A 12,070-nucleotide genomic window follows, 5' to 3' on the forward strand; every position below is an offset into this window, starting at 1 on the left:
ATTTTATATTTATTTTGGCATACAAGAAAACTGTAATAATACTCATAGTTTAAAACCTTTCTTATAGATAGTCCCTAAGTAGAGAATAAGGAGAGAAAATATATCCAAATATATATAGGAAGTCTTATTTGAAAATATTCATTTAGAATTCTTTATTTATATTCTAGTGTCCTCTCTATTTTCTTTCATGAACTGTATCGGAAACATTTCAGACACAAATGTACAATGTGGGTAACTCCTGGTGGGCAGAGTAACAAGGCCAATGGGTTAATCCATAAACGTATCTTTAAAGTAAAAGTTTTTTATACATGTGCTTGTGTTTTGAAAGATTTATTTGGCATATGTGTATGTAATTTTCTTCTGTTCAGATCATTCTTGTTTCTTGCATCTGCAGTGAGAACAGACAAAGTGCGCCATTATGTTCTGCAACTGTGGTTCATGGCAGACATTTTCATCATGCTAATGCTCACATACCAATAGTAAAAATCGCAGCCCAAAGGTAAGGATTCCAGTTACCTTTGTTCAGTGTATACAAAACCATCCTTGTTAATAGGAGTATTTAACTGTTTCTTTTTATTTGTGGAACTTTATTGTGTTTCCATTATAAAGAGAGATTCATGTCTCTGAAATAATTCATGTCCAAGAATTTTATTCTTGTATCTGCTTGTGAATAAATACATTCTGCAAGTAGAGACTTTTTAAGTAAAATTCATGCTATTTTTATTATATCCTGGTTAAATTAGGCTGATATTTTACAACATTGGATAGAGAAGTGTGAGTAAAACTACAGTTATTACCTTTATAAGGTTTATAGGATTTCATATTTTCAAAATAAATCGCATTATTACTTTTAAACGCTTGAGAAATTCTCATTGATATGAAACTACTACTTGAACCTTAGAATTTAAGCTGAATTTCCATTTTGAGTCAGTTTCAGTTGACTAAGAAATTCTTAAGCTCCAACAATTACATAAATAATAATAATAATCTATTTCTTATGAATAGTTGCATAAAATTTTTTATATCTAATAAGATTAGAAAATTTCGTATATATGCTAGATGCTGTTCTTCATTTTTTTAAAAATGGCAATCTACGATGCTGCTCACTCATAAAATGTGTCCTAACTCTTAAAAACCCTTGCTATATTTGTTATTTACATAGATTTGCTATGGTGTAGATTTTTTACTTAAAAAATCTTAAATCTTTCTTATACTTTAGGATAGGAAAACCTTTCTTTTGCTTAAATATACTATTTTGTCATAGTTTTCTCATAAGATATTTGAGAAATACAACTAAAAAGGGAAAGAAATTACTGGATATACCAAAAAATAGGGTTGCCTTTCTGTAAAATACAGAAGCAGTCAGGTCCTCTGGCCTGCATGTGGGACAAACATGAGAATAAATAATAAAAGAGTTAATTGGGTTGGGGGACACACACTGTTTCTCACACACTGCTCACATTTATAGAATCCATTGTTGATGTAGATGTCTTGTTGATATTCTAAAAATGTGGTCCAAGTTGAAATACTGATTTATAACTTACAATCAAGTGATATATTCTGCAACTAAAATTATTATTGCCTTTGAAGTTATTTAATAGTTTGGAACTGTTTGCACTGTGACCTGTTCTTCCCATCCCTCCTTTCCTAATTGGTAATGTTAAAAACTGATTACAGTCTGGAAATTGGTTTTTGTTTTTTGTCCTAGGTCTCAGCACATATAATACATGCATGTGTATCATTGCTCATCTGCTTAAAAGATTAGATTCTGTTAATAGGAAGTGATAATTAATAGTAAAATATTGTTTCTTTTTTTAAAAAACCTGAATTAATTTGCATGTAAGGGAACAATGTTGTGTGAAAATACTTGATAAGAACAACTAAGCCAGTAAGAAAACCATGAAGAGTCATGTCAGCAGGACAGATTCTGCAGATGCTTGTCTCTTATTTATAGAATAAACATTTCTTTTTCCTACTACAGTGTGACTATCTTTAAAAATATGGCAGTTTTCTTCCTTCATAAACAGTGAGTGATGTTATACTACAGACCAGGCATAGATGAGGGACAGAGTAGTCAGAGATGAATATGGCAGACTCCTACTGGAAGCTCAAGTTTGATTAGGATAGAGGACAGAAAGACAGGAAAATAAATGCTTAGGTGGTAAGTGCAGTTAGTAGATGTTTACAGTGTATGTGTAGGACGATTCACAGAGAAGGAAGCAGTGAAAAATTCACATAGGAGGTACTGAAGCTGTGTACTAGCTGGAAGAGGACACTCCGTGCAGTAGAAATCACACCTGAGGCGTGAAGGGAGATGGTTCTCTGACAGTGGTTGTGACCAAACCTTTTGTTGTATTTAGTGTGGTGTCGGCCTGGTTGTTAGGCCTCAGATGTGGGTGAACTGGCTTTTACAGTTTCTCCTGATTTTTTATTTTCTCAACCTTTTATTTGAAATTAAAAGGAAATACCACCATTCAGTAATTCATACACTCTTTTCTTCTTGAGGTGTCTTTAAAGTAGATCAGACCTGCATTTTGAATGATTTTTAGTTCTTTAGTGAGATATGAGAACAAGCACATCATACCTATAAGGACCATGGGGAACATCTACAAGAGCATATATGCATATATACATATATGTATGATAATACATATACCTATGATTCATCAATGGGAAAATGGGCTCCTCAAAGAAGCAAGATCTAATATTAAGGAAAAGCACTACTTTGAAACAATTTTTGAAGCCCTAAATCAGGTCATGATGCCAGAATCAGTCTGTCTTTTTCTCCTTCCTTTTATTTTTAATTTTAAGAGTGTTAGTATAGTACTAGTTCAAGAATGGAATAATAGTTCCATAAGAATATAAGTTGATGTTTTTTAGAGTCCAGCATTAGTAATAATAGCTTCCTTCCCAATTTTTAAAAAGCTTTTTTTTTAATATGTAAGATTTTCTAGGGCAGGACTTGGTAATAAAAACACTGAGGAATCTTGTTGAAATGCCATGACTTAAAAATTAGATATCATGTCATATAAATGAATTTATTTATTTATTTTTATAAATAAATTAATTTTTCTCAAGGATAAGATAAATGAACATGGGTGTATATATATTTTTGTTTTGTTTTTTGTTTTCTTCCTAACTCCCTTGGTTTATTGGAAAGAACCAAACCTGTTTCTTCTACTACTGCTACTCTGTCTTCTACCCATTTTCTTTTCTCTATACAGGTGAGTTTAAAAAACAGTAGTAAACTCTTCTCATTTCTTGAGTACAACAATGCAGAGTTGGAAATGGCTAGGTTACATCTTTAGGCCTAACCTTCTGTTTTCATTTTACTTTTCCTGGAAATATAACTCCATGAGAAATAAATATGTATGATAAGACTGATTATATTTAAATTTTCATGTTACATTTTGTTTCACATACTTTAATAGGGTTGTGATAACATTCCCTCATTTTTCTGTTATTTATCCAATGTAAATTTATTTTAAGCAGCTTATCTCATTTTTTAATAGCAAAGGTATTATTTCAAATACAGTAGTCCTGTAAGCTTGTAATAATTCCTTTCCTTACTATTGAAAATTTCTCTTAACAATAAGTGTTTCTTTTCAGTGTTGTTTATGTAAAACCAAGTTACTGTGTTTCCTTTTCTTGATTTCCTAGGATTAAGTTGATATTTACTTGTGTACTCCACATGATAGGAATACAAAAGTTAATAATGGGAATTTTGTAAACTATGTTTTGCTTACACTCAGTTCTGAATATTTAGTTTCTTTAATAATAAACAGAAATAACCCAGGGATGTGAATCTTATTCTAAATTTAGGGTTTTTAAATTTTGCTCTTGAGTGATTGGTGTTGGTAGCTTTTTAGATTATCCATGAACTGTGGAAAGGGTGGATCTTTATACACAGGATTTTTCATTAGAGGCCATAATTTTAAATCCCAGGCCTTTCCCATGTCTCAAGCCATATATTGTATTTAAGGCTTTTGTGTAAAGATTTCAATTTTATAAAAAAAATTCTTTCTTACTCAGAAGCAAATAATCATATCTGATAACATGATTAGAAACACTAAAATTTTATTAGTTTCAGGATATTGTATTGTTCCCTGAAGACCATTCACATAACTACTTTGTAACATAAATCCTCAAATGTTTGGTTAAATAAAGCTCTTTCAAGAATTTTTCATACCTTTGTACATCCTTTTTCTTCCTAAGATATGTTTAGATATAAATTGTTTTCTGTATTGACAAAAACTGAAGAGCAATTTACATATCTGACAAGATTCAAAACATAGTATGTAGTATATATATAAAATGTGTTTAAAATAAATTATAGAGTTTTGCCTGTTGACTGCAGTTTACTAAAACTACAATGCTGTATCAAAAATGAGGTCTTGCCTCTTACATTTTTTTTCTTTTTTATGTTTTAAGCTATCTGGACCAAAAGGAAAGGTAAGCTTAATATTGATGAAATTAGACCATGGATATAACAGTAAGATATCAGATTATTTTATGCTTTGAAAAGTATCCATTGAATTAGAGTTTATCATTAGAGCTTGTTAATTATTTTAATAAAAGGAACCAGTGATAGTACAACCCGGTATTTGATTTAATGTGGGTAGTGTTTTCACCATAATTCTTAGTATGCATTTTTCCATTAATGGTTATTGTAAATTCATACTGACTTGTGACCACCTTATTTTTAAAAATAGAGTATTTTAATGCATTAGTAAAGTTGCTTTCATTAAAATCTTGTTACATTTTAGTGATAATAGTTGTGTTTTTACACTTCAGTAGAGTGAGGGAGGAGGGAATTAGAGCATCTTAATCTTAAACTCAGAGTGAAAGCTCTGACCGTCAGATTACTCCTCTTCTGACCCAAACATTTTAAACAGAATTTTATGATCACTGTTTGTTCCCTTTGTAATATCACTAGCAGACACAGAAATGTTAATGTAAATAACATAGAAGTGAGTTTTTTAAGAACACACACTTCCTTAAATAGTGAATGGTTATAATTATTCTAAAGCAAATGTCCCTAAGACTTCTCTCAATGTACATATTTAGAATTTTTGTATGTATACGTATCTCTCTCTCTTTTTTTTTTTTTTACTTTTGCTTTTTATGAGACCTCCCCACCAAAACAAGTTAACAGCCCTTCTTTTAAACTCATATGTACTTTTCATATAATCTTTGAAGGTCAAAGGAAGGAACATTCTACTTTTTTTAAATTATATAATTTTAACTCTATGAAATACATGCACTTACTCCATCTTACTTTATGTAAACCAAGTTTCTGAAATACAAATTTGAAGATGATCCTGTCAGCAAAAAGTTTATGCATATTTTATAATTCTTAAATGATTCACAATTACATGTTTTATGGATGGATTATATAAGTATTTTACCTACCTATCTCCTCGGACAGAAAAATTATTTTCCCATTATGTCTATTTTTCTCTTTGAATAAACCATTATTTCTTGTCAGATACTTACATCTTTTAAATTTTTGAGTCATAAGTGACTTTTTTTGGAGGGCCATTAGTAAGATGTTTTTAATAAAACTGTAAAGAATATACACTAAATGCTCTTCATACAGTAACGTATGAAACAGACTCTTGTACAAATAAACAAATATTTTCCTGTATGCTGTAGTAGATGAAATTATCATTATACTATTATCAGAATACTATAAAGATCTTAGAGTATTTCTCTCTTTCACAATAGCCTTGGAGGGTTTATAATTGTTTTTTTTTCCAGTGTTTTGACTTCTTACTCATTTTTCTGTAGCAGAAATGTATTAATGTATTAATTGGTACTGTATTAATTGATAATCTATTAATTGATACATTCAGCAAATATTTCAGTGATTATGTGCCAGGCACTCTTCTGTGAGCAGAACAGAACCCCTATCCTCTTGGGCTTACATTCTAGTTAGAATAATACTGTAACGGGAATCAGAAAATGGAACGGTAAGCAAGCGGCAATACCAGTAGGCACATCACTTACTCTAAAACAGGAATAACATTTGCCCAATTTTTAAGGAAATTTTTTGAAGAAAAAGTAAATTGATTACTTAAAACTGACTTATACACTGTAAAATTTGACATTTCTGTAATAGTAATAGTTACCGAAATTCTTTCCATCTTTTATAATAAGATTACCACCAGGGACTAGATATGAAGCAGCAATTGTTTATAAAATGTCTTATAATGAATACACTTGAGTACATTATTCAGCAGCTTAGGTACTGTTAGGTGGAACTTGGCCCATTAATCCTTTGGGTCCTTACTTAAAATCATCTTATGTTCAGCTTTGTCAGAGAAACTGAGAAGTACTTTTGCACCAGTAGATTTTACTTTGTAAATTCTTCTTACATAAGCTTTTCCTCCCATCTTGTGAACACTAAGCCACATCTTTTTTCTAATCTTTAAAGAGTAATAGAAAATTCTTTATCTTTATCTCTTAACACAAGGGTCTGTAAATCTCTGAAGTCAATGATTTATTTATAAGAGAAGGTTTATCTAATAAACAAGTTAGGTAGTTGTGAATGATTACTATTTTCCAAGGTTTTTCCTCCTGTACTGTATACTGGACACAGTAAGGTGTGGTCTAAGTTTAAAACCAATCTGAAATAAATAATAAATAACAATATTAATACCCAGAGCTTGAAAACTCAAAAAAAAAATATTGCTGCCATTTTTCTTTGTTGTGGGTGACTCTCATGGCTTGAATGACTCAAACCCTTTTTGACTCGTGGACGGACGAGTCGTGAGCATGGTACTAAGTCGTGGCACCAGTGACCAGGAATACTTAATCTGGGATTTGAACTGAGTTTTTCTTCCTCCATAAATAATCTGTTGACCCATTTGTTGTAAAAAGTATGTGCATATTATAGAGAATTTTGAAACAAAATGGTAGAAAGGTGAAAAGAATGTAATAAAAGAAGTTACACAAACTGTTAGACATTTATGTAAAGGATGTGTTTGAAAAGACAAGTATAATTGGAGATTTTATAATTTTTTTGAAGCTCACAAAATGGAAAATTACATTATTAGGCTCTTGTTGGATTTCTTTCCCATCTTATTTTGAATATTCACCTGACAGTGTGTCCTACCATTTTTCCTGTTGCCTTCTAAAAATGATTTTTAATGATTGAATAATAGCTTGTCCTACAGATATACATAGTTTATTTACCCATTAGCCCATTTCAGGTTGTTTTTCACTATTATATGACACACTGATGAACAACTTAGCCTATATGTTTCTAAATGCATCTCAAAATGAGTCTCTGGGAAAAGTCTGGGCCAGGTCACAAACGTTTTTACTCTTGATAAAGTACTGCAAAATTGTTTTTGCAGAGAGGTGGTACCAATTTATAATATGAAAATTGCTGTCTCAAGATCTGAAAATGAAATTATATTTAGATGATACTGTCTTCTTTTGAATTATAGAGTCATCTGAAACCTTAGAAGTAAGAGTTGAGCAAGATGACAGGCTACAAGACTAATAGTATTAATAATTAAATTTACTTCATTTTCACCTCTAATCAGTTGGAGTATATATTGGAAAGAAAAAAATTTAATTCACAGTAGCAACTAAAATATCTAGTAATTAATGATGTGAAAACCGTTTATAATTGTATCTAAAGAACCTAATCTGCATTTTATAGTGTATGTTCCTGGTTGGTTTTTTGATACCAGTGCTACTTAAAGTAATTTAACGCAGTTTTAGTCAAAATCTTAGGGACTTTGTTATTTTAAGAAACTTGGCCAGTTGATTCTAAAGTTTATTTAGAAGTGTAAATATTCAAGAGGAGCAACAGTTACTCTTTTAAAAGAAGAATAAATGGGGAAGAAAAGAATGACTTGTCTTGCTGCACAATAAAATATACTGTGAAGAAAACAGTGATTAACTATGGAAACACTAGAACGAGAGCAGGAAGTAAGACAGTAAAAGTGGAGTCCAGGTATATCAGTTCCCAACCAAACCGTCCAAACAACAAATACAAGTTTACGGTGCCTTTCAGATGTGTGAAGTAGACTACTTGTGTATCAGGTGGCAGATTCATTCCTTTTAAATTACTGTATGACGGCTCTGCATGGCAGCCAGAGGCTCAGTCTTGACATTACCATCCCTGTACAGGAATGTTTGTACAATTATTTGACCTGATAAATAAACTTCTGGTTGCTTACTGCCTTTCAGTTATACATGTTTACTCACTCCAAGTATTTAGACAAGACCCTTGCACTCCTGTAGTCAACATTTGGATGCACGAAGACTGATAATGAACAAGGGAGACATGAAATGACGAGTCCTGGGTGAAAGGTGATTGAATGGGATGGTAATGGTAGCTTGGCCCCTTCAGACTGCCTGTCAGAGAAACTCTTCTGCAGAGTAACATTTAAGCAAGGAATAAATGAGGAGTCAGCCATGCTGTGATCACAGATGGCTTTTCCGGACGGGGAGGAGGTGGTGCTAGGTTACCAATGCAGGAAGGAGATTAGCTGTTCAAAGAACAGAAAGAAGGGCCCCTATGGCTTCAGCTGGAAGCAAAGGGGAAATGTTATCAGGTGAATTTAGTGAGGGTCAGCCAGGACCTAGACCATAAAATAAACTTGTCAGTGGATCTGAAGGGTTTGGGTTTTTTATTAAGTACACTCATTAGAAATTTTCGAGACATTTTAGGTAAAGAAGTGTCATTACCTGATAAATCTTTGAGATTAAAAAAAAATCTTTATGATTTATAATTTGGCACAAATTAGACTAAAGACACTCAAGGCTGAGCTTGCTCCACTTTCAAATAGAGCTGTGCTATGAAGGAAAATCAGTACTAGCCTGTGGCCCAGTATTCCGAGCTGCCTCAAGCAAAACCTAGGAGTTGGGGAGGCAGAAGGGCAGAAGGCTTTTTGGGGAGAGGGCCCGGAGAGGTAAGGTGGGGAAGTACAAGGATCTTACAGATCTCGTCCCAATAAGGATGCAGTAGAGCGTCTTGCTTGAGAAAATAGTTGGCATTCTTGATAACATGTTAATGGATAAAACTTCACAACTGAATAGGGTTGAGAGAGGAAGGGTAACTGTTAAGTAGGGGGGAAAACAAATGATTGTGCAATCCAGTACAAATAGGGGAAAGAGGAAACAATAATAAATGCAAATATAAAAATCAAGCAATTCATGAAGTGAAAGGAAAACATGAAATCTCTTGTAGTTATGATTAGGTTGAGTATATTTTATAAAAGACAAACTGGTTAGATTAAAGCCAGCTGTATTGTTTACAGAGTCAGACAAAACGTTTTGTAAGAAAAGCAGTGTTTAGAGTTACAAGAGATGCAAACAAACAATAAGCAGAATTGTAATAACAAATGAGATAGAATTAAGGATTAGAAGCACTAAATAGGAGGAGCGTATTTTTGTAACGGGCACAGTCTGCAAGAGTAACACCTAAATGTGTAAAACTCTCCTAAAATATTTTAAATGCAAAGTTTTTGATTATAGTACAACTGTGGGAGATTTTAATACATCTCTGAAAATTACACTGATTTATGAGTTACGTGAGTGTGGAATAATTGATTTTGACTAAAATGAATACATTTGATACATCTTACAGAAATTTTCATCTTTTGAGATCAGTTAGAGCAATAAAAACATTAATAAAAAGAGCTATCATTAAAACCAAGCAAAATACAAACATACCCAGCACCCAGATCCTGGTTCCTAACCCCACTCTCTAATGATAGGAAGTGGCTGATTTCAGGGGTGGGGTAGGGAGAGCAAAATCAGTGTGAAGCATCTTGTCATGTCAGAAGCCGGGCACATGCTTGGGAACAAAAGGGTACTTGCTTCAACAGTACATGTATTAGAGAAGATTTTCATGGCCCCTGTACAAGAATTATGGACAGACAAGCAGAGTATTCCATATTCTTGTAAATTTTGTTACATACATATTCCTAGAGTAAACTAAAGAATGAGGTCACCTCACAGGGACTCAGGAGCCAGCTGAAAGAGCTTCCAAGATTGGATCATAACCTAAAGTATAAAATAAATGTTCATGAATCACATTGATGTAAATGATTGAATTAATCTTTTATTTATTGAGCTGCCCTAGGATTTTACAAGCTGTGTAAAATGAATTGGGGGAAATGGGCAGCTGTTAGAGAAGAATTCTGAATAATACATGTAGATACTCTACTGTTCACGAAGTGGAGCTTATTGCTCCCATCCCTTTTGTGGGCTAGACTGACTGCCTTGCTTTCAATTAGGGTCTAATAAAAGGAAACTAGTAACTTAGGAGTGGAGAAACTGCATAACACTACCTTAACCAGATGATCAAGGTTGAGGAGATAAATTGTGTTGATACTATGTATCCCTGATAACGTCAGGATGAGAAGGGCACTTCACCTCCGTGATCTGTCCCAAACCCACCACCTAAGTCTGCTCATGAGAAACACACCAGACAGATTCACCCTGAGGGGCATTCTACAAACTAAGTGGCCAGTTATCTTCCCGGGTGCCAGAGTCATGAAAAACAATGTAAGATTGCAGAACAAAAGAGGAAGCATGATAACCAAGTGTAGTTAGATCCTGGATTGGATTCTGGAACAAAAAAGGGGTGTTAGTGAAATAGCTGATGAAATTCTAATAGTCTGGCATTAAGTGAATAGTAATGTGCTATTTCTTTTGTGACATGATGGTCATGAAGGTGTTCTAATGAGCATTATAAAGAACTGGGACAGGTATATTAGGGAAGTCTGAATTGTCTTTTCAGCTCTTAGCCAAATCTAAAATAATTCCAAAACTAAGTTTATTTTTTAAAAAAGACTGAGGGCTGAGGCCTATCTAACATTTAATGAGCATGGCAGTCTGATGTTAATTCTGCACAGAAGAAAAAAAAGTTCTTCAGCTATTTTGTACATCTTGTAAAATGTGTCCATTAAGGTGAGGTTTTCTCTCAAACTTCTACTCAGAACACCCTCAGAAGCAAAAGAATCGTTTTACCTTGTAGATGACAGGTGACATGGACACCTCTCTGTCCCTTCTTTGAGGTGAGAAAAAATAACCACTGAGGAATTAAGTCCCACACTTGAACTTCATACCAGTTTGGAGTTTGAAATTTCAGTATGTGTAGAATGATGGAAACCTCAAACCAAGAAATTAATGTAAAATTTGATTTTTGATCACTTAACAAACCATTTTTTTAAACAAAATTTTAAAGAACACATGATAACTTATGGCTGGAAAATTCTTTTAATTATCAAACTAATGCTACTTTTATCTTGAAATTCAACTTAAGATATGCTTATATTTCTGTAACTTATTCATTATAATGAACTTTTAAATATACAACTTTATTTCTGTGTGTAGGGAAATGTAGCAAATATTGGATACAGACTGGCTATAAGGTGTGGAAATGTTGGCAAGTATGCATAATAGTTTATTAACACTACATTACAGGACATGATAGGGTCATGGATGCTACATGATACAGTCACTGCTTGTTCCTCATTAGCAGTTCATGGTTCAGTGCACTAGGTCCGACGGCAAAGAGCACAGAGCATTAAAGCAGCATTCTCATCAGCCCCTGCACATCTGTGATTCGTAGCCTTAGTTGGTGTATGTCCGTCCCTACTGAGTAAACCTGTGCCTATGGCACACCCCAGAAGATCCCAGAACACCCTAGGATAAGTAGTCAAACAGGTGGGAGCTGAGAAATCCAACATACCTGTTACGTCTAGATTTTGTGGCCACTCTGTCGATTATTTTCTTAGCTGATAATCTATAGTAGTTTTAAAGAATATGTACTGTTTGTGTTGTCAGCTGTTTTAAAAATACACACTACCTGGAGTTTTTGGAGTTTACCTTAACAGTATCATCATATTTAGCTTTGGATTCATTGCCTGTGTTGAATTTTGAAGTTTGTGTCTGTCTTTCTCCAAAGTGGACAGTTAATAAAAATTAGAGATTAAAAAATCGATCATTTGATTTAAAGAGATGGTAGTGTGAAACTGCATGGAATATAAAAAATGTGTTTTATTTTAAGCTTAATTTAGTTAGAAGCTGATAAACCTACCTT

General features: G+C 33.1%; 1 protein-coding gene across 1 annotated transcript in view; it reads left to right on the forward strand.

Moving 5' to 3' along the window:
* Positions 1 to 12,070, forward strand: part of LOC108388041 (SUMO specific peptidase 6) — an 86,249-nt gene that overhangs the window by 11,086 nt on the left and 63,093 nt on the right. The window contains 1 exon segment of the mRNA XM_073224299.1: positions 395 to 499. Coding sequence (XP_073080400.1) covers positions 395 to 499 — 105 coding nt within the window.

The sequence above is a fragment of the Manis javanica genome, chromosome 16, assembly GCF_040802235.1.
Source record: "Manis javanica isolate MJ-LG chromosome 16, MJ_LKY, whole genome shotgun sequence".
Classification (NCBI taxonomy): domain Eukaryota; kingdom Metazoa; phylum Chordata; class Mammalia; order Pholidota; family Manidae; genus Manis; species Manis javanica.